A 25188-nucleotide genomic window follows, 5' to 3' on the forward strand; every position below is an offset into this window, starting at 1 on the left:
ATTTTATCAATTATTAACACATAGAATTTTCTTTTTAATCTAATCTAAAAATATTCTCCAACCTCACATGTTATAGATCTAAAAGAATATTAATTACAAATTTAAGTATATGAATTTTGATCATGTATTTATTTAATCTCTTTTAACTTTCAAAATTACAAAATTTAGTCCTTCACGTTGGATTTTGTACCAAATTTAGAGTTATATTAAACATTAACTATAAATTTCTATCTAATAGATAACAAATTAAAAGATAAAAATTTAAAAACATGAGACCAAATTGCAAAAATCACTCTTGAAGTGTAGTAGTAGCGGTTGCAATTACACCTTCAAATGAAAAAAGAAATCGAGTCCTCAAACTTACAACAATTATAGAAATCGACCCAAAATAACAAAAATCAAATTTTCAAACTCAACAATTGTAAGATGGAAGATTAAACCTCTCACCTCTTACCTCAAATGTAATTACATCATCAACTTTCAAATGAAATAAAAAATTTGAGTTATCAACCTTACAACAATTGTAGAAATCGACCCAAAATAACAAAAACTGAATTCTCAAACTTACTGCATGTTTTTTAGTACAACAATTGTGAGGTGGAAGATCGAACCTCTCACCTTAAGAATAAAAAAGTTATCATTTACACATATATACAACTCTGAAAACTCAATTTTTACAAATGAACATTTGAAAGTATACTCGCAATTCTCATCATACTTCAAAGGCGAGTTTCGTAATTTATCGAAAAATATATGGAGAGAGAGAGATACGAGAGATATTTAGTAAAGTACGGCGAAGTTGATTAAATGAATACATTATATATTAATGTGATCACATCACATGTAAAAGGACCCCACGAGAGTCGTACATTTCTTCTTTTTACTCTTCCCCCACATTTGTTATTGTAGGTCCGTTCGTACCGTAGGGAAACTCATCTCAAGAAGTTCATTATTTATTTATTTATATTTTTCTCCACAAAAGAAAAGTAAATAAATAAATAGAAAATATTTTTTCAAATTTTGTTTATTTTAGTAAAGGTTGTCAAAATCATCACTATGTCTTAATAGTTTGATTATTAAACTTCATTACTTGTCAAATTCATCATTATTCATTCTTTTGTGGTTTACAATTTATGTATTGTTTTTTCTTTTCCTTTGAATTTTCAATAGAGTTTTCCTTTTCCATTGTTATTTAAATATTTTTTGGAATGCTATATGCTACCGATTTTCATGAAATAATTTTTAAGGTATTTAAGGTCAAATCACAATTTTACAAAAGAAAAAAATTAGGTTTTCTGAAAAACACTTTGTACAATTCAGAGAGTTGTTTGATTTAAAATAGTGAAGAGTGTAGGAAAAACGAAGAGTATGAGATTAAGTTTAACCTTAATTATCTGTTTGAAAATTATTTTTAAATCCAAAATGATTTCACGTCATAGAAATTCAAAGTAAATTATGTAATTGATATTTATCGTTTTCTAATTTTGAATTAACACACTAATAGATAAAAGATTATATTAGGACATTCTTAATGTTTTTTTTCCTTTTCGATTAATATCTAAACATGAAATTTTAAATACATAATTTCCTTGTTTCAAACTAAATAAATAATTTAAATCATTTATTGGATTTCAAAATTCTAAAATTTAAAGCCGTTTTCAACTTTCTAGAATTGAAATGAGGGATAAACATCAATAAAAATTATTGTTCTAAATATTGATAAAATGCTCATGTTAGTGACTATTTTTAAAATTACTGTTTGATTATCACCGTATTCAACAAATTTGCAATATGAAAAAAAGGTATTATGAGCTGTTTTTTTCAGTTTTCCATTAATTTATATGTTTCACAAATTTTTGTATGATATAATAAAATTGATTGATTAATGATCTATGACAATGTCAGGTCCATCAACATTGATCCATCAATGAAAATTTAATATTATAAATTTAGAATGGAACAACAAAGGAAAATTACTTAAATGCATTTGAGTTGCATCCATTTCAATCAAATCATAGATTAAGATGACGAAGACGAAGACGAAGTAAGAATTGTTTTATTCAATTATTACTCGATTAGGTAGGGGAGAGTATCAATTTAAAAAGTGAGAGACCTAAGTTTTATAAAATTAAATTGAAGAATGAAGATCTAAACAAATGATTTAAAAAAGTTTCAAATCAAATAGCATCAAAATTGGATTTGTATAAACCAAAATTTAAGGGAGAAAACAAAATTAAAAGCTTTCTTTTCTTTTCTTCTTTTTTTTTCCTTGGTGAAAATGGAGTCCACTTGGCAAGAAATTAGTGAATGATCTAGTTAAATCTTTTTTATTTTTATTATTATTAAAAAATTTAAAATGAAAATATATCGAAACAACCAAATATTTATTCTAGACAACAATTTTGAAAATGAAAAAAGTACACAGTTCTCATAATATATTTGGTAAAAGTTTGTTTAGATTTGGTTGGTATACGATCATTTTAATTTTGCATTTAGTTAAAAAAAAATTGATAGACAGTAGGTTGTATTTGATATTTAAATTTGGGTAATCAAATTTAAACAAATTTTTAGTATAGTATCATTTAGATTTGACTATTCTTTTTTTGTACATGATCAATTTAGATTTGATGATCTTTAAACTCAATAGATCTTGAATAACCAAATAACAGTTTGGAAAAAATTAAAAAAAATCGTAAGTATTTTATGTGTTGTTATATTTATGAAAATTAATCTTATTATTATTATATTATATATTAGAAAAAGAAAAAAAACAAAAGAAAACAAAAAGAAAGAGAAAAAGAAAGAGATAGATGAGAATCACATGAAGGATTGTATGAAACTTTTATTTTGATTTTGTTGGAGAATCACGGACCTTTACTTTCAAACTTACCTTTCTCTTTTTCTTTTTTTTTCTTTTCATTATAATAATTTTTTGTTTTTTTCGTATAGCAAAATAAATTAAAATATTTACAAAAAAATATATAATAAAAAATTTTATAGAATTGTTGAATTTAAGAATTTATTTTGTAAATATTTTTAGCATTTTAAAAATCATCCATTTAAACTTTTTTTTTAAATAATAATAATTAGACGGGTAAAACTCTGCTTATCTATTATTTTTATTGTTTTTTAATCAACTTTTAAAAATATTTTTAAAAATTCAAACAAAAATTTTAAATCAATCTTAGAGTATAATAATAGTTACAATTACACTTTCGTAAAAGTTGATATAAAGTTGGACTTTCAAACTTAGTAGAAAATAGGTTTCTTAGTGTTAATAAGTTGGAGGGATCAATTTTTGGATTGAAAGTATCTTTTTTTTTTTCGTTTTTGTAATCGTCATCTTTTGATGAAAAGAAAACTTTGTTTTAGAATTACATTTGTAAATACCATATTTACTTGCAAGGTTTATTTGTACGTCATTAACTACTTTAGGGTATGTTTGTATTTTGAAAATGCAAAAAATTAGAATATTTAAATGCTCAAATTTATAAATATTAGAAGTTTTAGATAATAATAATATGTTCGTTTTGTAGTAATATTTGTTAGATATATGAGAATATTTGGACAATTGTGTTTGTTTAGTAGGATTTTTACTGATAAATGTCTTAGATTTACCGAGCGTACAACTATTTAATTATTATTATTTATTAAAATTCAAATTTATTTTTAATTAATATATTATTTTTTTATTTGAAAAATTGTAAAAAATAGAACATATTATAAAATATTTACGCTTCATAGAAAAATTAAGGATAATAAATTTTTTCTTTTAATGATTTTGTTCTATGAGAGTAAATAGTTTATTAATTTCTTTTATTTTTGAAAAAAACCCTTGCTATTTTTCAACAAAATAAGATATATTTATTTGAGGTTTTTTTCTTTAAAAAATAGAACAAAACTTGAAAATATTTACACCGTATAGAAACAATTTAAAAAAGAAAAAAGCTCACAACGTGAAATAACAAAAATACTCTGCAATAAATCCATATGAAAAAATGATTTTGTACTTAATCTAAACGATCTCATATCCAGTCTAAATAATCTCTTAGCAAGTTTAAACAATCTTGTACCTTTGTACCAAGTCTAAACGATCTTGTACCAAGTCTAAACGATCTATTCGTGATAGTAGTCAATCTCTGTCTATCTGGGATAACAACTGATTGTTTAGATATTGGTACACGATTGTTTAGTTCCTGTACCAATATCATTTAAATATCTTTTACCGAGAAGAAAAAAAAGCATGAGAAATAAAGAAGAAGGAAGAAATTCTGGAAGAGACCGAAACGAAGAAATTAGTAAATATTTACATAAATAATCGTAATATTGTAAATTGAAGAATAAGTAAATACGAAGAAATGAATAATATGAATAGGAAAAAAGAATACGTAAAGAAGAATAAAGTGAAAATTATGAAAATATCATTACGCTTTTTATTTTATTATATGGACCGTAAATATTTTGGTGTTTTGTTATATTTATGAAAATTAACCTATTTATTTTATAAAAATAAATATTAAGGTGAATATCTTTCTAATAGAATAAAAACAATAATGAAAACAAAGTTTACATCTTATTTTGTTCTTTAACTTTCTGGCTTGTGTTCTATTTTGGTATTTGAACTTTTAAAATCATCTATTTTAGTCTCTAAACTTTTAAAAAGTGCTTATTTAGTCTTCATCGTTAAGATTCCATTAACTCTTTAACCTAATGATGAGTAGACTTTTATATTTGGGATGACTAGGGCGTGACAAATAAGATAATCACTCTTAATAATCTAGGGGTTAGATGATAAATATTTATGTTTAATCTTAAAACTCAAAGGGTCACTTTAACTTCAAGATTTTAATTGTCAATATTCTGGCACATTGTTATTCCATTTTACTTCCTCAACTTAGATGTTGGGATTGTAATTCTAACAGTATAAACCAAAGTGAGTTTTTTCAAAAGTTCAAAGACCAAAATAGACATTTTTAAAAGTTTAGAAACTAAAATAGAACAAGATACAAAGTTCGAAAACCAAAATAGCATTTTAACCTAAAAGCTCAAAGACTTTTGTTGCCTTTCCGTGTCATGTTTCATAGCTATTTTTCTATGATATAATAAAATATCGAATTATCTTTCATATCATTGATATCTAATCCACTCAAACGTGAAAATATGGAATTCAACCATTGTTGAGTAAATATCTCTTCAATCAACTAGAAGTATTTTTGTTTTTTTGAAAAAACAATTATCAAGTCAAAGTTACATAGGAATTGATTTTCTATTTCTATCTATTGATTATTTATTCCCAAGTAGTGGCTCTTAATGATTGATAAATATATATGATGACACTTCACGTATGTAAGGTTGTGCTTTCTTCAATAATTGAAGGGAGAAAATATCTCATATTGCTTTCCCACCAACTTTTTCTTCCTATTTTTCTCATTATTTTAACAACTTCATTACTATTATTTTACTTCAAATCATTCCTTTTCCAAACATATTAAATTATAATAAAACGAATATCACGTTCGCAAAAATAGCAAAAAAAAAAAAAATAGCAAATTTAAAAATAGATAGTTCTGATAACCATATGATATATCTAATTATTTGTCATATTTGTAATATAAAAAAAAGTGTTACAAACGGCTTTTTACTAAATTTTTTTATCATCTGATGCAATTTTTCTAAAAAAAACCCAACATCGAAACTCATTAATAAAAAAAGAAAGAAAAAATGATTAAATTAATATAAAATTAGTATAAATGTTGAAATTTAAGAACAAAATTAAGGAAGCAATTAAATGAAAATTAAATTGAAAACTAGAAAATAAAAATTTATAAATGATTATATAATAAAAATGTAGTGTTTGAAATCTTTAACTTTCCTTAATCAACTTCCTTTGCTTTCTAATTTTGGAAATTAGTTGTTAAGTTATTTATCAAACATTTCCAAAGCTTTAAAAATTGCATTTGTGTATGTAAAAAAAAAAAAAAAATCAAATTAATCCAATAATAATTCCAAATGGTCACTGTCATTCTCATAAAAGAAAAGAACAACATAGAGAGAGAGATGACCCCATGATAGAAATGCTTAAATTTGATAGATATTAAATGAACGCACGGATTCTTAGTTCACGAATCTTGAAAACTATCTAAATTTTAACTAGGTTTTCAACACGTATGTTGTATTTAAATGTTGCGTTTTCTTGATTTTTAAGTACTCTGAAAATCATGTTTCGATAAATTTCTCAACTTTTAATTTCGTACCTAATCTAGAGATTCATTTCTAGATGATTTGTTTCAAAGTTTCAAAATGAATAAAGCATATATATGTTCAACCCTAGGCGTTTGGTAAGGCTTGACAAGTCGAGGTCGAGCATACTTACCAGATCAGTCCATCCCTTTTTTCTCGATTTTATTTTGGTCATAAGTTGTCACTTTCAGCGTGTATCATGCAAGACTTTGGCGTGCTTTCCTTGTCGTTGTTCTCATTTACTCTAAACGTTAATTTTACACTTCGATGCAAAATCACTCGTTAAAGAATTGTAATTAGAGCACTTTGGCTTAAAACCAACTATTGAAATATGCAACCTTTTCAAAGATACCTTTAAAACCTAAATCTTCCCAAAAGTACTTCTCTTAAAATGATTTGTGAAGAAAAGTTAGGATTCACATGACAAAGCTAAACCTCTTCTAAGACTATGTGTCATTGTCATCTACTTAGTTAGCTATAGGCAGGTGAATTGAGCAGATATTATTTGTAAGCATGTATAAAGTAAAGGTATGTGGACACATTTTCACCCAAGTTGGCATTATTTGGAGGCCTTCCATCAATTTATAAACTAAAATTTATTTCGATGATAAACACGTCTAAATCGGCAAAGACGATGGTATTGGAACTGACTTAAATAGTTGAAATCACTTTTGTCATATTCAAAATCATTCTAAAAGAAAATTCGAACGTCGAAAACGAAGTCGATTTTATTAGAATTATATTGAAATGGTTAACATCATTTTAAAATCACTTTTAATCCTTTATAATCACGGCAAAATTTGTGTTTAGTCTGGAAGATGATATAGGTCAACTTTAGTGGTACTTCGAACAAAAATCAAAGCTTCGAATGTAAGGATTCTCAAAACCCTAAATTCAAATTATTTACGGTTTAAGATTTCTCGTTAACTAAGTACAATTAGGGTAGAATTTCGATATGGTTTTCGTCCGGTGGTAGGTTCTTAAATTTCAAAATATTACACTTTTTTATCCTTGGGTTTTGAGTCAATTTCCATTATTTGATTCTTATGACCGTTTGAGTCACTAGAAATTAGTGATGTGTATAACTATCTATAACTAATATAGTCGTAAATACTATTTCAAACCTCTTTTTTACTACAACATTTACTATTTATTAGAGATATTCACTAGCTTTCTCTTGTCCTTCTTATTTGTTTTAACATTTACTATTTTCTACCTAAACAAAAACAGTTTGCACTCCGAACACAAAGTATTATTATATTCTAGACTAAAATAGTCCGTAACATAAGACCATCAATGGTATTCTTTATTATTATTTTTTTCATCTCACACTCTGTCCTTTTTGTTTTTTTTTCTTTAAAGATTCCATATCTTTTTGTGTCTCTTTGTAATTGGCTTTTGATATTATTTATCTCAAAAAAGAAAGAAGAAAGAAACAAGAAAAAAGATAAGACAATGTGTCCAAATGCCACATGAGGATAAGCTCTAAGCCTTCAATTTCCAAAACACTTTTTATATATATTTCATGTTCCTTATCATTTGATTTTTCTCACCTAAGTATCATACTTCATGTTATCACATGAACACAACTTTAAAATTTATAAAAAATTATTTTAAAAAATATCTTCATAGATAAATTATTTTAAACATAAAACATTATATTTCTAAATATTTAATATAATTTAAAATTCAAAATTTTAATTGATAGAATCAATATACTAAAATATGAATTTGGTTAGTACTTGATATGAATAGAATTCATTAGGTGAAATATTGTATCGTACTAAGAAAATTTCTAAATGTTTTTTTATATATAATTATTTTCTTCAACATTTCTAACATTTATAGTAAAATTTCTAAAACAAAATAAAAATTTTGAAATTGATTGCTTTTAATTTCTATCATGGTTTAGTTTCTTAAAACATTGATGACAAGACCTAAAACGACCTAAAAACCTAAGGTAGGCTTTAGTCATTATAAATTTAACATTTTAAAAATTATACAAAAAAAAAAAAGAAAACTATTTTGGTTGATTAATTTTATGCTCTATACTTTCGATAAATCTTAAACGTAATCTCCCGTCTAAGTTTCTTATAATTATTCATTTGAGAAAAAAAAAACCTTTTGTTATCTATATAATTACTCTAAAATCTGAAAATATATTCACATATAGTATTTCTTTACCTGAAAGTAAGTATAAAATACGTTATTTTAGTTCATATATACCATCAAGATTTGATTAATTTTATTTCTATATTTTCAATTTTTTAGTTTTTTTTTTTATAATTATTCCTTTTCAAAAAAATTCTTTTCTTATCTATATAATTACTATAAAATCTAAAAATATATTCCAATATTGTATTTCTTTACTCACTCCAACTAAAATTAAACAATTAAAAACACAGAACGGAAAACAATATTTTAATAGAGAAATTAAAATCAAATCATACATTTAATTTTGCAAAATTTGATGAAAGTTGAAAGTTCTAATAGCCTAATAGGAACCATGAAAGTAAGTAGTCGGCCACGTTTTTTAAAGCTTTTGGTTGGCTCTAAAATATAAATAGTTGGCCACGTTTTAAGATGGTGACAATTCCAACTATGTATTAAATACACATTTTTAAACAAACAAAAAAAATCAACTCTCACATTATTCAAATTATTAATTCACAAAAAATATAGAATGATATATATATACTTTAATATTATCCACCATTTTTTAGACTTCAAATTTCTACCTATTTTAATATATCATTTCCAATAATAATGTGACATTTAGGTCTTTTTTTGATAATTGACTTTATTTTCATTTTTAATTAAAAAAAAGTTTATTAGTTGGTTTGAAATTGTTTCACTTTTTCTAGAGCACTTATTAAGGTCTTAGTCAAATTGATATAAATGAAAGTCTATTTGAAAATAATAATATTAATTAATTAAAGTATTTTGTTTTTATTATTTGGATGGAAATTTTAAAAAATTTAATTTTAAAATATGTTACGCATGGTTTTTGAAAATATGACTTGAAAATTGAATAATTATTTTATTTTACATTTTCTAAAAAAAAATAAAGAGTTGTTGACTTAATTAAGCATAAGAAATTTATTTATTTCCTAAAGTTTTTATGCATCCATTTAATGGTTAAATTAAAATTTTGAGTTTTGTGCATCAATTTGATAGGGTAATTGGTAGACTTCAAGTAATATTTATGCATGGCATTGAAATAATTAGTTATTGTTGTTCGAAAAATTTAATGGAAAACTTGGTTGTTTGATGTTGAAATTTGGACGACGATTCTCATGTGATAATAACAATAAATTTATTTGATTTGAGAAGAAAGTGAGCTACAAAATGTGAGCAATTTTTTTATATATAGAGAAACTAGATAACAAGAGATTTTTTAAAATGGAAAAGAGCATGTATCCAGAACGAGCAAGAAAATCACAATGCACTTTGGTAATTGTATACGGATCTCAAGCATTCAGGATGGATAAAATTCGATATCGTGAGTTATGAAATGTGTGCAAAATGTTTGTTATCATAATTTTCAAAATCCAAATCATTTACTGCAACCGCAGCTCATACGACAAAGTAACTTAGGAGGGCAGCAGATTATTCAAAGACTTAAGAATGATTTTTTACTCTATTGGTCACTATTCTGTAGAATGTCTCACTATAACTTCAACAAGGAAAATTTGGGATAAAACAAATCAACATATACATAACTTTGTTAAATTCCTCATCACTTCGAAAGCAAACTTATCTATAAAATTTCCGTACCCTTTTCGAGGGGGAAAAAATCTGGTCAACGCGACTATGAATACCGAAAAATCAATGCTACACGACCTCAATTCATGATCTTCTCAGCTGAGACCAGGCCAGGCTGATTTGATTACCAATTTGGATGAACCGTGGGAAGAATTTGATGATACACCTATCAGCAAACCGGCAATACAACCACAATCTTGTCAAAATTTTAGACCATGATTTTCTTGCCTTTACCTCCTACATGCTTCTTCTGTCTATGAGGAGCATCAGTGCCAGCACCCGGGACTAGTGGACCAGACCAAGCTTGGATTGGTTCCTTAGAATAAGTGAATAACGTCGAGCTGAACGGTATGTCGGGAGGAACACCAGCTGGGTCGATATGACGTGAATATCCTAGCGTAAAGCCAAGCGCTCCATCTTGGTGTGGTGGGGGGAACTTTTCACTTTTGCTCTTTGCATTAGCATGTGTAATTAAGCGCCTTCTCTGTTTGAAGATAAAACAATTTCAACAGCTTAACACTTTATGAATCAATGAAAATGATATAATCAACTGTGTATAGCTGACTGTCTATGATCTTGAACTTAGCAAAGTAATATTTACGTCAATATTTGTTTGTATTTCGGCATTGGCTTCGGGAGCTGGAATAGCCCTAACACGTGTGCGTGTTTTCTTTGCTCCATCTCCTTGAGCTTTACTAGCTGCTCTTAATCTGCAAAATGGATATAGAATGATGATCAACAAAAACACAAAAAACACTCACAAAGCAAACCCACAGAGGAGTAAGAATAATAACAACCACCAATCCGAGCTTTGTCAAAACAAAAATTAATAGACCTCTTAGTAGTCCTATATACAATTGAACAGAATTTGAGTACTAATGTTCAAATGCCACTCAAGTAATCAACCCAGGACACGTTCTTCTGCAATGGAATCTTCATTTTTGTTTTCTTTTCCTAATGGTGGTAACAGCACCGATAGATAAAATTATAAAACTATAAAATGGACTGTCTGGTCGTAAACATATCTGTCATGTAACACCCATCACCCATGTACAGGCATTTAGAAAAGTTGGTTTCCACATTACAGTTTGACAAAATTTGTAAACCAAAACTGCCTTGGTTGAACTCTATTTTGGTGAGTTTAGTTGATTTCCATTTAAAAAGAAAAGAAAAATCAGATGATCAGTTGGGTTTCCTTTGGATCTTAGCTCTAAGTCCCCTTTCTAAATTATTTTTCCCAATGTGCATACAAATTATAATAAGTTCTCATAGTTAAAAAAAAATTGATCTGCTTAGTGAATAGTTATGTATTCTTAACTAGATGATCAGAGGGAGAGGGAGAGGGAGAGTGAACTCTTAACTTTAAGAAAAAGTAACAAAAAATTTCGATCTCTTACATTTGATGGTTAAATCAATTTAATACTTGAGCTTTCAGTTTTAAAATGGCCCACCCACCCAACCAAATCTTTTAACCCAGTTGCTTTTGTTCTTGGCGGGAGCTCTTGCGCCAACTCTTACCAATTTCAAACTAAATCATCTAATGAGCACCACATCAGCATCTAACCTTCCAAAACTAAATAAACACAATTCTCAAAATTCAGATTATATTTGTAAATTCAAAACTAGAACAGAGAAAACAGGTATCTTCAGCTCCTTTACCGGTAACAAATCAAATTAAGAATTCAAGAATATAACAGAAAACTTTAAAACTTCAAGAAGTAAATAAACAGAATCCTCAAAGTTAAGGCATTATACTTGTAAATTAAACCAAAACTAAAAACAGAAAAAACAGGTCTCTTCAGCTCAACTACCATTGCAACAAGCCAATTGTATTCTAATGATCAAGTATTTTAAAAGATAAAAACAAATGTTTGGAAATCAACCTCAACCTCACGAAAAAAGCTTGCGCAAATGTCTCAGTGCCTCTCAAAATAAACCAGGCATATACTGAACAGAAACTGAAATTAAGGCATTCATACCTTCGAGCTTCGTCATCCCGTCTTCTAGCATCCATCTCCTTACTGGGAGGATATTTTGGAAGGTTGGAGGGTTTGCAGGCTAAAGGTTCTGTCATGAAGAACTGTATTGCAATGGACAAAGTTTAAAAAATATACAGAAAGAAATGTGACATAATGGCCCATTATAGTAGTCAAAGAAAGTGAGAATGTAAAATCTGTTATAACCCAAATGGTTATAGTTTCCCTGATTAAAACTACCTTAGAAGTTGGAAAAAATAAGCTTAGACGATTGCATTGCAAAGAATAAAAAACCTAACAGAATTGTAATGGTTAAGAAATACCAAACTAAAACAGATATAGGTTATAGACCAAGTAGTAAGTGGTTCAGATAAAAGTTGAGACACCAACCAGATGAGTTGCAAAACTACCCAACCGAGCAGTATGAACCAAGAGGAGACTAAAGTAAGAAGAAAGCAAAATGAAGACAAAAGGAGAGAGGGTCAACATGACAAATTCCACAAGATGGAATGGTTTTGCCTTTAGGTACCATGACTAATGATAGAATAATTAGCACTATAGATGCACTCCCGAATCCATTTCCATCAAGTAGTACTAAAGCCTTTAGCTTTAAGAACTGCACTTAAAGCCTCTTCAAGATCTAATATGAGAACCACCCCTCACTCTCATTTTCCACAAGGAGGCATCCAGAATTTATATTAGCAACAAAAGCAAGTTGGATTTTTGCAATTATAGAAAGTAGCACAAGTTTCAGCCAACTAGATAGGACTCAAGCAATAATCTTATATGCACATGGAATGAAACTGATCAGGTGGTAATCAACAACTGATAAGGAAATATGGAACCAGGGGGTGAAGGTGAGTAAATGGTAGGGTAGCAATCAAAGAAGGGTGATGATCAATTAGGAGAGACGAGAGAATGCCCAAGGCTTGGTGGACAACAAAAGGTTCTTCACTAAGGTTTACAGTATTGGATGGCTGGCCAGTGAGTTCTTCATCAAAGGTGGATGAGGCAAAAGCAGATTAAGCTCTGGTGAGAGTGAATGGTGGATGGGATGAAGAGATAAGCTCAAGTATCAGAGCCAACATGGGCTGAGGTGGAGCCTTTGGATCCAATTTGGAGGTTTGTGAAACCTCGTGTAAAGTAATATGGAAGAGAGAAAACAGAGGAAGGAAAGTCTAGTGTAGAAGATTTGGTGGGGTCGTAAGCTATTTCATATTATTACAGTTATATTATTGTAAATATATTAGTCATGTCCTTTATGTGTGTGTGTGTGTGTGTGTGTGTGTTTGGCTTTCTCTTACTTAGTTTCTTTCTTGTTTTGAAAAAAAGCAAAAACAACATTTCTTATTAATGAAATGAAAAGAGACTAGTGCTTGAAAACAACTATTTTTTCTCTTTTTTCTTTTCTCTCTCTTCTTTCTCCTCTTCCATCTTCCTCTTTCCCTTCCTCCCTACACTGTGTCGCCACACTTCTTCCTCTTTTAGGAGAAAGAAGGGAACCAACAGTGGGAGAATAAGAAAGAAAAGGGGATAGAGGGAGATGAATAGAGAGAGAAAAGAAAAAAAAGGAAAACAATATTTTAGTTTAAAAATTAATTAAAAATATGTAATGCTACCGAAAAAAAAAAAACTAATGAAAATGATCAAATAAACCATATCTTCATACCTTAGAAGTTAAAATGCTAAGTTTGAAAACTCGTACACCTAGATGCTTACCAAACAAAACCTCAAGGACGGAATAATTGTTATATTTTTCTTTTGAAAAGGATATGAGTCTCACTATCATTAATATATAGAAAAATTGAGAGACAAACCTCAATAGACTGAATAAGTGTTATAAATAAAGCAGTTTACCAAGGGTAGATTGAATTAGAAAACCTGGCTCATTTGACCCAAAAAAGACCCTCTTTCAAGAAGGAAGCTGGTTTTGTACCATTCTGCAATAGTCTAAAACAACTAGTCTAGGATTTTATGACCCAAAGGAAGATCTAACTGAGTCATTAACAAGAGAACGGTATCACACCCCACACCAAATAAGTCCATCCACATTTTCAGTACTGCAGTCACACTTACTCTCAGTTGACTCTACGACTAATGACGAACTCAGACGTGTAAAATATTGCTTGAATAGATCTTTTATGTTCCAACATCATGCAACGGTCTTCCCTACTAAAGAACGGATGTAATAATCCTCCCTCAAAAGACTTAAGAAGATAGTGTCTGTATGTCAGAAGGACAACAAGTCTCCTCGCATGAAAAGACATTTAAATAAACCTTTCACTAGTAAGAAGAATACCCACCACCATAAGAAAGGAAAATGAGAAAAAAGGTCACTTGGCCTAATGCCGATGTGAGTTAAAATCCCTTACACCAATCATTAACATCTTTTACACCAATCAAATGTGTGTTCGTCTGTAAAAAACGAACTTTCATCAAGAAAAAATGAAAGAATACAAGGATACAAAAAATATTTTTTTGCTAAGAAACCCCACAAAAGGGAGCACCCTAGAGAGGGGTCTCCGACCTAACAAATAATTTTAAAAAAGTACCTGTCATCAACGCCCAGAGAAAAACATTAAAACTGACAAGGGACCAAACAATAAAAGGTTCTGTCTTAACCCCCTCCTCCTCCTCAATAAAAAAACCCTCCCTCAAACAAGAAATGGAGGAGTAACTCCTTGATCGATGATCATATCACTAAGAGCTCTATGAAATGAAACCCTACTTGAATATCAAACACCTAAAAAACTATACCTTCTTCAGGACTTCACCTTCCAAAGAACTGAAAAACCCAACTCTATAAAAGGAAGAATCCAACAAGTAATGAAAGAAAGATTTGCAAGAGATCCCATCAGAAAGGTTAAGACTCCAAAAATGGATATCCCTTCTCCTTTGCCTAAACTTAACATCTCCAAATAAAGAAAGGAGGGTCATGACCTTCATCATTTCCCTACTGGACAGGCAATGGAAACCAAACGAAAAAAGGTACAAGCTCCCCAAAAAGTAACATAAAATCAGCAACATGGAAAGATGATAAAAGATGACAAAATGCATTTTTTTATAACAAAATTTTTATTAAGATTGAAAAAATACAAAGGCATACGAAAAAGCAAGCCCATAAAGGAGGCCCAACTAAAAGAATGGGCTCTAGCTATACAAACTAGATCCTATAATTACAAGAACAACGAAAAGAAAATCCACAAAAAGAGCATTGATCTAATAAGGGGGCTCCAATCCAAAAGAAAACACCTAACTAATAATGACAAAAGGATTTTGAAGCAAACGCCTATAAAGATGTGTTGTATCTAATGTTATCCCCATTTACTTTTCCAAGTCCTCACAGCCTCTCTAGAAGGTCTAATGTTTTTCTAAAGCCAAATAACCCATAACACCATGAAGAAACAAGCCTGCCAAAGAACTCTACCCATGGAAAGGGAGGGAACAACACAACCTCCTTAATCATCATCTAACAATCTTTGCTACGAGCCAAAGAAACCCCAAAGGACACCAGAAAGCACACCCAAATCGGCTGCACATACTGGGAAGGGGAACACGCTTCATTAATAGGAATCGTTTTAAAGAAAATCTTCTTCATGCTATCGATAATTTAGATTATCAAAATAAAACAATAGTAGTAAAATTAGACTGGTAAGTATATTGAATTCAACAAAGCTTCATATTTGATTTGAATGCAGTAATAAATGATAAAAAAAACATGTGAATGTGACACGTGCTTGTGCTTTTTATAGTTGGTCACAAGTTTGTTTACAGAAGAATATATATATCTAATAAGCCATGAAAATTTCACATCAAACATTAATTTCATTTGAAAAGATAGAAATATTTTATAACTTAAACTTATGCACTTGATATGTGTCTTAATGTTTAAAATAAAAGGACTATATACCCTGTCTTAATGTTTACAATAAAAGGACTTAATACCCTAACTTAATGAACGAAAAGGATTTTCATTCTCCATGAAAGAAAATGACTTAATACACCGTCCTATTAAAACTAAACCAGATGAGGCACAGAAGCAACAACATTCGGTCTGATTGGTAGGTATAGAGTGGAAGATCGAGATTTATAATAAATGAAACCATATCATTTGAAACAGATGATTGAAAGAAGTGAAAATCATACCAGAGATGAGAAATGTATTATGATAAATTTTTAGCTCACCTCGCTATTTAATGCATCTGTTGCTGTCTTTCGTTCTGCTGGATCAATTGCAAGAAGCGTTTCTATAAGGGGCAGAGAAGATGGGGGAAAATCTTTAAATGTCTCTTTTATACATCTCTTATAAGGGTCTCTGGGCTTAAATAAGGTTGCATTTGGAAGTTTTGCTCTTTTCCAATATTCATCTGAAGGGGAGCCACAAAGCTTGTATATCTTGTGTAGTTGCTCTACCTGGGTGAGCAGAAGTGTGATTAGCACGCACAGCCGATAGAGAAGGTTAGAAAGAATTTTCTTTTCACGTAAGAAACAACTTCACAGATGGTATGACATTAAAAGAGGAGGATAACCTAAAAGGCTAGAAAGATTAAAGTTAATGAAAACGAGAACGACCTATATTATAGTTAAAAGTTAAAACCATGCCAAGGATCCTGAACTATTTTGAAACGTTTTAGCTCTCATGAAAATAGATGAAAGCTGTTTAAAAATTGAAATATTTACACAGTGATTAAAAGATAGTACAGAAGAATCTAGTAGAAGCAGCAAGACAATCGGTGAGACATATATATGTTAACTAACCACATTCATCAATTTGACAAAAGATACCTATAAAAGACTGAAAGGCTCATGCAATATACAAGGGACCTGATCACTAAAACCAAAGCCAATATGGTGATAGTAACGTAAAGATACCATGCACCTTAAAGCAAGGTACACAACCAGAGAAGAATTCCTACCACTAAAATGAAAACTGGAGATAAAATGACCCATAAAAGGCATAACTTTTCATATTTTGCCTGATATTACATCATGCTTTCCCATGATGATCCATAAGGGATAATACAGTAATTCAGGCTCTCAACACCTTTACATAATGCAATTTCGTATGGCCACTGAAAGTCATAATGGTGCTAAAGACAATTTAACAAAACAATAGGTAATGGTATGATGCATAAATTCCTAAAATTGTTGCATGTTTTCAATTGTAAAAAGTGATTAATAATTATTTCATCTTAATAGTGGTTAGAGAGGTAGTAATTCAGTAAAGGTGCATCTCTTAGGAAAGCAGTAGTTGAACGGAGAACACAATCTTCAAACTGTGATCTTTCATCCTTTAAATTCTGATTTATGCTAGTTTTGAACTTAACAGACATTCAGTTATCTAAAGTTGGAGTGTTAATATAATAGAGCTGCCAAAGACTGCCTTTCTTTGTTACGAGTCCCGTGATTCTTTAGTTTAAATTAATCACAATAGAGCTTCCAAAATAAACTTTTTCCATCATGATTCTCCTACAGAAAGAAAGCAATTACCTCTGTACGACCTGGCATAATAGGCCTCCCAGCTAATAACTCTGCCAGTATACACCCAGCACTCCAGAGGTCTACACCTACTCCATAATCAGTTGCTCCAAGAAGAAGTTCAGGAGGTCGATACCATAAGGTAACCACCCGACTAGTCATAGGGTGCTTGTGATTTGGATCAAAGAAAGAAGCCAATCCAAAGTCAGCAATCTTAAGCACTCCTCCACTATCAATGAGAAGATTAGATCCTTTAATGTCACGGTGAAGCACCCGGCGATTATGACAGTGTTCCAATCCAGATAACAGTTGTTGCATAAAACATTTAACCTATAAATATGCACGTTTTCACCAAAAGAATTATTGTTCAGTTTTTGTCCAATATTCAGTTAGGATATGAAAAAATGAAAGACACAATATGCTAACCTGAGATTCAGTAAATTTGATTGATGGATTCGCAGCAAGACCTGCTAAATCATGTTCCATGTACTCAAACACCAAGTATAAACTACATGACATCCGTGATGTAACCAACCCTTCTAATTTCACAACATTGTTATGATTTAATCTCCTAAGGATGAGAATCTCTCTAGCCATAAATTTCACACTTTCAGGTTCCAGATTGTCAAATCGAACCTTCTTCAGTGCAACAATTTTACCTGTAAGTATATCTTTAGCTTTATACACATTGCTATACGTTCCTTGTCCAATCTAACACCAAAACAATTACGTTAGAAGCATGTAAGCTGGTGAAGTGTAGAAAGTTAAAGAACAAACACAAGAATGCATTACAGGAGAATCCTATTATACAACAAATCAAACTGAAACTACAGCGAATCTTACTTAGTCGAGTGCCCCACCTTATCAATCTTTTCAAATGTATCAGCCTTCCGAGGAATCCAACCATTGAGAGCCTCTCCGCAAACAGCTGTGAGCCAAGAAGGCCATCCAGCAGCAACTTGCTCTCCCTGGGAATGGTTTGGCAAGTTAGTTGGCCTCGGAACCTTCCTCGACTTTCTCCGTTCAGCTCGTGGGCGATCCTGAACCACATCAGCCTTCTGTTCCTCTTCCTTGTTCACGTTTACATGCTCCTCTACATTAACACTCACACGTTCTACTTCTTTCTCCTGAACAATCTCGCCTTGGACACGAGACTCAGTAATTTGATTCCTCTTCCCCTTATCTACAGGGGCTTCTACACTTCTAGAAGACGCCTCTCGGCTAACCAAACACCCCATTTCTCAATTCTAAACGTCATCTCCCACCATAGCAACCAACAGAAGCAGTTCACTCATAGATTTTCTCACTACAAATCCAGCAAAAAAAAAAAAAAAAAAAAACAGTAGACATAAATTTCCAAGTAAATTAACAAAATAAAAATAAAAACCCACCAAAACCAAAGCCCCCACAAATCAATCAGACATAAGAATCCCATATGATAATCAAAACCCAATACTCAAAACTCAAAACAAAACACGAAATCAGCATAAGACTTACCCAGAACAAGGAAGCGTGAAAAACCCATCAAAGAAAACGATCGAAGGGAAAGCAAAAGAGGGAAATTGGGGTGAAATCAAAGTTGAAAAGGAGCAGAAAAAAAGGGAAATGTTGGGAATGAAATGAAGTGATGAATCATCATCATAATTGTAGGATTGTTTGCGGTTGAGTGTCGTGGTGGTTGTGGGCTCTGTTGGGCTGTCTACGAGTAAGTTGAAAGAGCCAATAAGAAGAGTGAAGATCTGCTTCCGCGATTCAGAAAGTCAGCCTCAAATCCAAATCTGGAATTTCTCTCTCTCTCCCTCTCTCTTCTCTCTCTACTGTCAATTGAGAAAGAAAAAAGCTTTGAGATCCTTAAGCTCCAAAATGTTGCATTTTATTATTATTATTTCCTTTTTCCTTAGTTTAGAGTTCTTCTCGCCCTTCAAATATCAACAGTTTAACTTTACTTTACACTTTTGGAATCAATCCTTCTTCATATGTGTCATGTAATCTTTTCAGAAAAATTAATTTCTAACAGTCTCAATTTGGTAAGCTGTCTGGAACTTCTTTTTTTTTTATTTTACATTAGATAGAGTGGGGATCAGTAGTCCTATGACCTACTGCTTCATTGTACATACTTGATACCTTTTGTTCAAGTATATATATTTTTCTTATTCGCTTTTTAATACAACTAAAAGGTAAGAGATTAAATTTTCAACGGTTAAGAACGGAGACCCTGAAAATACCACAAGTCAAGTTCATTTTGGTTTTTAGACTAAATTGATATGTTGGCTTTTTACTATTTTGAAAACGTTGCGGTGAGACCCTGAAAATACCACAAGTCAAGTTCATTTTGGTTTTTAGACTAAATTGATATGTTGGCTTTTTACTATTTTGAAAACGTTGCGGTGTTGACAAAATCTAAAACAAGAAGACTCAACTAAAGATGTTTTTATAATATTTTTGGAAGTCTTTTAACGTTCTGTTTTACAAATTACAAGTCATTACCTTTTCTATATTGTTTGAAAATGACATCAAGCAAATTTTAATTATGACTGTGGATAGTTATAGTATGTTTTAGTTATGTAAATTTTAATTATACCTTTCCTGCATTGAAATTTTCATTTTAACCCTTAACTATTGAAATTGTTTTAAGACAATTATTTCACTGACTTTCCTATTGAAAAGGAAGATAAGAAGGGGAAAGGATATGAAGTCTTTACCACACATAGCATCAAGTGAGGAAGTAGAAGTTGGAAAATATGGAGTAATGAATTAACTCCTTGTTTGGTTCAATTAGTTTGTGGCTTCTATCACTAGTGAAGCGATTTGGTATTAGTTTCAATGTTTGGAAATGATATAAAGAGTTATGCAATTTAAAAACCAATAAAATATGAGAAGCCAATCCGTATTAAGTTAGTAATGAACAAAATATGACACAACAGATGGCCATCTTGAACTCCCAAGCATTTGCTTGATGACACCCAACATGGCTGCAAATTCTCCCTATTGCACAAAGCATATAGACTAAATATTTACTTCAATTGAGCTATATCCTGGAATCTTTTTAATTTCTTGCTCCATCATGAGACCTCGAACGTACTTTACCGAATCCCATCGACTTGCTTTGGCGTATATATTCGACAAGGTAATGTAGATACTTGGATTTCTAGACTCCAATGAGAGTAATCTGTCAGCAAGTTTTACCCCTAATTCAATGTCCTTGTGCAGAAGACATCCATTCAGTAGAGTTTCAAGTATGCCACTGGTTGGTGTGAAAGGCATTTGATTGATTAATTCTTCAGCTTGCCGAAGGCGACCTGCTCGACTTAGAAGATCGACAATACAAGCATAAAGTTTATCAGTAGGTGTGGTGTTATGATCTTTCACCATGTTTTGAAACAAAGCAATCCCCTCTTCCACTAGTCCTGAGTGGCTACAAGCCGATAGCAGAGAAACAAAGGTGCTCTCATTTGGTTGAAGTCCTTCTCGATTCATCCGATGGTAGACGCACAGTGCTTTATGCCCGAGACCGTGCATTCCATATCCCGAAATCATAGAGTTATACAATATCACATCCTTGGGCGTAAGACCATACTTGAATACCATCTCAGCAGAGTTTATTTTGCTGCATTTTGCATACATATCAATTAGGGCCGTCATAACGACGACTTCAGAAGCAAAATGAAATCGAGTTAAGGTAGCATGTACGCTTCTCCCTTCACGTAACAAGCCTAGGAGTGTACAACAATAGACTAAACTAACTAAGGTGAGAGCATTGAAAGTAACCCTTTCATTTTGCATCTGATCAAATAACTTCAAAGCATCTCTAGCATGCCCATTCTGTGCCAATCCCACAAGCATGGCAGTCCATGAAATCACATTCTTATTTTTCATTCTTTCAAAAACGGAAGATGCGTAGGCCAGGGATCCACATTTAGCATATAAATCAACAATTGCAGTAGGTAAAACCAAATTCAAATCAAGTCCCCTTCGATAGATGAAACCATGAAGAATCTTGCCACCATCCAAATCAGCCGTGCGAGAACAAAGCTGGATGAGGCTAACAACGGTACCTGAATCGAAACCTACATCATCCATAATCAACTTCTGAAAGAGTCGTAAAGTTTCAACAAGCAAACCATTTTGAACGTATCCCGAAATCATAACATTCCATGAGACCAAATTCCTAGAGGGCATGTTCTCAAAAATCCATCGAGCACTTTCGACGTCACCTGATTTACAATACATATCAATCAACGTGGTAAGCACTCTTGTATCACGACTCATTCCAAATCCAAGAACAAAGCCATGCATACATTTTCCAAACGTTAAATTCCTCATCTCCCCACAAGACTGAATCAAGCTAATCATGGTCACAGCACTAGGCTCAATTTTATTATAAAGCATATCAAGAAAAAGATTATAGCCTTCACGAAACAAGCCTTCCTGCATAAACCCACCAATCATCACATTCCAACAAACAACATCTTTCTCAACCATTTGATGAAAAAAAAATTGTGCACACATAATATCACCAGTTTTCACCAAAAAATTCAAAATAGAACTCCCCAAAAACCGACCTCCAGCCAATCCCTTACACACAGCTAATCCAATCACTTCCATCCCCATTTCATAATCCAATAAGAACATGCATGCCTTAAGAGCAAAATTACAAGTATAACTATCGAATTCCAAATGACATCGACTCATCATCTTAAGCAGCTCGATACAGTCGTTATAACGCTCATTTTGCAGATACCCATTAACCATGGCATTGCAAAGAACAGTTTTTGGTTGAGGAATTTCATCAAACACTTTCCGAGCATTTTCCAAACAACCCAAACTCGAGTAAGCCGCAACAAGTTTTGCAACCAAAAATTGATCCCCATATATGGGATTTGTGATAATAATCTGGGCGTGTATGGATTTGACCGATAGAAGGTTATGGGAAAATTCTTGGAGAAATGAGAGAAATGGTTGAAGAAGATTGGGTTGTGCATTGAAGAGGGCATTTTGTAAAGAGGATTTTGAGGTGTGTGAAATGAACCTTTTGAGAGGAAAACAAGGAAAGTGAAGGAAAGGCGGCATCAAAAGAAGGAAGAAGAAGGAGAGTGGTGGAGAAAAGCCATAGCCAAAAGGAAACGATCAAAGGAAGGGAAGTTCGCATGGATGGCCTAAACCAAGAGGCCCAAATGAAAATTTGTTAATTTAGAAACGTTAACTCTTGTTTTCACTTAGGAAACATACATTTTAATTGAGAAAATATGGAATGTTCAACCCAATCCAACCTAATTAATTAGGGTGTGAATAAATTATTATTGAAGCTGCAATGTTATATTATATATATTATATTTTAAATTTGATGTATACAATATTTAATCAATATGAGGTTTACTTTTTAGGTTTATATATATAATCGGGTTGGTCGAGTCAATCTAACCCTTCTTTGTAATTAACTTTAATTTTTCTTCAATATTCTAACCCAACACAAAATATGAGTTGAATTGGTTAATCTACTTTTTTTTAAAGCTCCTAATTTCTAGGCAAAATTTAAACTTTTTTTTCTAATTTGAATTAGTTTTATTTAAGAATTTTCAAATTTTCAAATGGAGTGTAGGAATTCTAAATTTTTCTAAACTAAAAAAGAAAAAAGAATCTTTTTTAATTAAAAATAATTATATTCAAATTGAGTTTAGTTAATTGATAGTTAGTATATGATTTAAAGGTTGAATTCTCTATTTCTATAATGATTGTTCTAAAAGAATCAAATATCATAATGAACTAATGTGTATTTGAAAGTTTGCATCAAACATTTTGATTCACTTAAAAGAGGTGAACATGAAAATAAAGAAAGTGAGAGATAGAGATATATAATCCAAAATTTGTAGTAACATATTGTTACAATTATCATTATTTATTACTAGTAATGCCAAGGGAGTAAAGTGGTGTATTAACATTATTTGCAAATGTCTCATTAAGTACTAGTGGAAATTCGAACCCATAACTTATTGTTATTGGAAAGATATAAATGTCAATTGAGCTAAACTTATGTTATTATTCAAGTACAAATTAGTTCTCAAAATGGAAAAGGACTGACCTTCTACATAAGGGGCAAGAATCACTGTTATCCAACCACCTCAAAATACATAACTCGTGATACACATGTCCACATGATATCTTTAACACTACCTCTCTATTACTAGGGGATAATTCATCCAAACAAATACTACAATCACCCAAATCATTCCCAATCTTTTTCTGTTCCACCATGCTCACCTCGTTTCCCGTCAATTGTCTTGTCGAAAAAGATAACGGACACATCCAGGTGAAGTTGATGAAGTCGATGATGACGGCAATGTGAAAGCTCGCATTTGAGTTTTCATTAGCGACTTGGTTGGCAATTAGGAAAATATTCCTAGCCATAGCTTCGGAAGCAATGGAGTTAATGTTGAGAGAGGAAAACAATTGGGCTACGTAGAAGGTGAAAGAACTTGGTTCACCGTAGCTATGGAAAAAGTTGAAATGGAGAGGAAAAAAATTATTATCATAGTCAAGTAGAATCGGCAACGTTTGATGGATGATTTGGGGAGGAAAGTTGAACATGAGAGAGTGGCTAATACGTCTTTGAATTTCCAAAACTTGATGAAATCGATGATTGGAAGGCCCGACATGCTGAACACGAAACTCGATTTGATGAAAAGTAGGAAAAGCCATGAGAAATTGTTGTTGGGATTGTTAGGAGGGAGCATTGGCTTATTTATAAGCTGAGGGGAGAATCCAATTTGATTTAGGAAAATGTATGTCATTCCAATTTGATTTAGGAAAATATGATTACCATTTCATAAAAGGATTAGGAAATAGTAAGGACCAGATTAGCTAAGTTTATTGTTTTTATTATTATTATTATTGGCTGATTATTGTTTTTTCAATTTGAAGTTTAATTATTTTGTTAAATTGCAATAATAATAATGATACTGATAAATTAATAAATGATTTTGATTCATTTTAATTTTTTAAGTTATGGAGTTTAAATTATAATTTTCTCTAAGTCATAGGAATTCAAAACAAATATTTTTACTCCATTTTGGAACAATTTTTGGTTGAGGAATTTCATCCAAACACCTTGCATTTTCCAAACAACTCAAACCCAAGTAAGCTGGAACGAGCTTTGCAACCAAAAATTGATCCTCGTATATGGGGTTTGTGATAATAATCTGGACGTGTATGGATTTGAGGGACATAGCTATGGAAAAAGTTGAAATGGAAGGAAAAAAGTGAAATCGGCAACATTTGATGGATGATTTGAATTTTCAAAATTTGATGATAAAATTGATTATTGGAAGGCCCGACAAGGTCTGACATGCTTAGCCCGAAACTTGATTAGATGGAAAGTGTAGAAAGTCATGAGATTATTAGATTATTTTTATAATTTTTTAGAGGGAGCATTGGTTGATTTATGAAAATGCTATACCATTTCTGATGAGATTAGCTAAGTTTATTGTTTGTTATTGTTAAATTGCAATAATAAGAAGTATAGAATTTATAAAAGAAATTTAAATTAAGTGACTTAAGTGAGATTAGCTAAAATGCTATACCATTTGCGATCAGATTAGCTAAGTTTATTGTTTGTTATTGTTAAATTGCAATAATAAAAAGTATTAGAATTTATAAAAGAAATTTGATCAGATTAGCTAAGTTTATTGTTTGTTATTGTTAAATTGCAATAATAAAAAGTTAGAATTTATAA

At 31.0% G+C, this 25188-nt stretch overlaps 2 protein-coding genes across 3 annotated transcripts; both read right to left on the reverse strand.

Annotated features, from left to right (window-relative positions):
• Window positions 1-9849: 9849 nt before the first annotated feature.
• On the reverse strand, window positions 9850-19350 carry LOC101215893 (probable serine/threonine-protein kinase At1g54610). 2 transcript variants are annotated; one of them, XM_004135603.3, is made up of 8 exons: window positions 18957-19350; window positions 18320-18765; window positions 17886-18170; window positions 17472-17789; window positions 16167-16394; window positions 11985-12085; window positions 10607-10715; window positions 10214-10489 (listed from the first exon to the last, which is right to left on the reverse strand). In XM_004135603.3, exons 2-8 carry the CDS (start codon window positions 18695-18697, stop codon window positions 10214-10216), a joined length of 1695 nt encoding a protein of 564 aa, XP_004135651.1. In that variant the 5' UTR covers window positions 18698-18765; window positions 18957-19350. The 2 variants fall into 2 exon arrangements, with proteins under 2 accessions (XP_031741384.1, XP_004135651.1); XM_031885524.1 differs by lacking the exon at window positions 18957-19350 and having other exon boundaries at window positions 9850-10489; window positions 18320-18697.
• Window positions 19351-20465: 1115 nt separating this feature from the next.
• LOC101213729 (pentatricopeptide repeat-containing protein DOT4, chloroplastic) lies at window positions 20466-23864 on the reverse strand. Its single transcript, XM_011661632.2, has 2 exons — window positions 23631-23864; window positions 20466-22352 (listed from the first exon to the last, which is right to left on the reverse strand). Exons 1-2 carry the CDS (start codon window positions 23862-23864, stop codon window positions 20466-20468), a joined length of 2121 nt encoding a protein of 706 aa, XP_011659934.2.
• Window positions 23865-25188: the final 1324 nt, after the last annotated feature.

This window comes from Cucumis sativus, chromosome 1 (genome assembly GCF_000004075.3).
Source record: "Cucumis sativus cultivar 9930 chromosome 1, Cucumber_9930_V3, whole genome shotgun sequence".
In the NCBI taxonomy this organism is placed as follows: domain Eukaryota; kingdom Viridiplantae; phylum Streptophyta; class Magnoliopsida; order Cucurbitales; family Cucurbitaceae; genus Cucumis; species Cucumis sativus.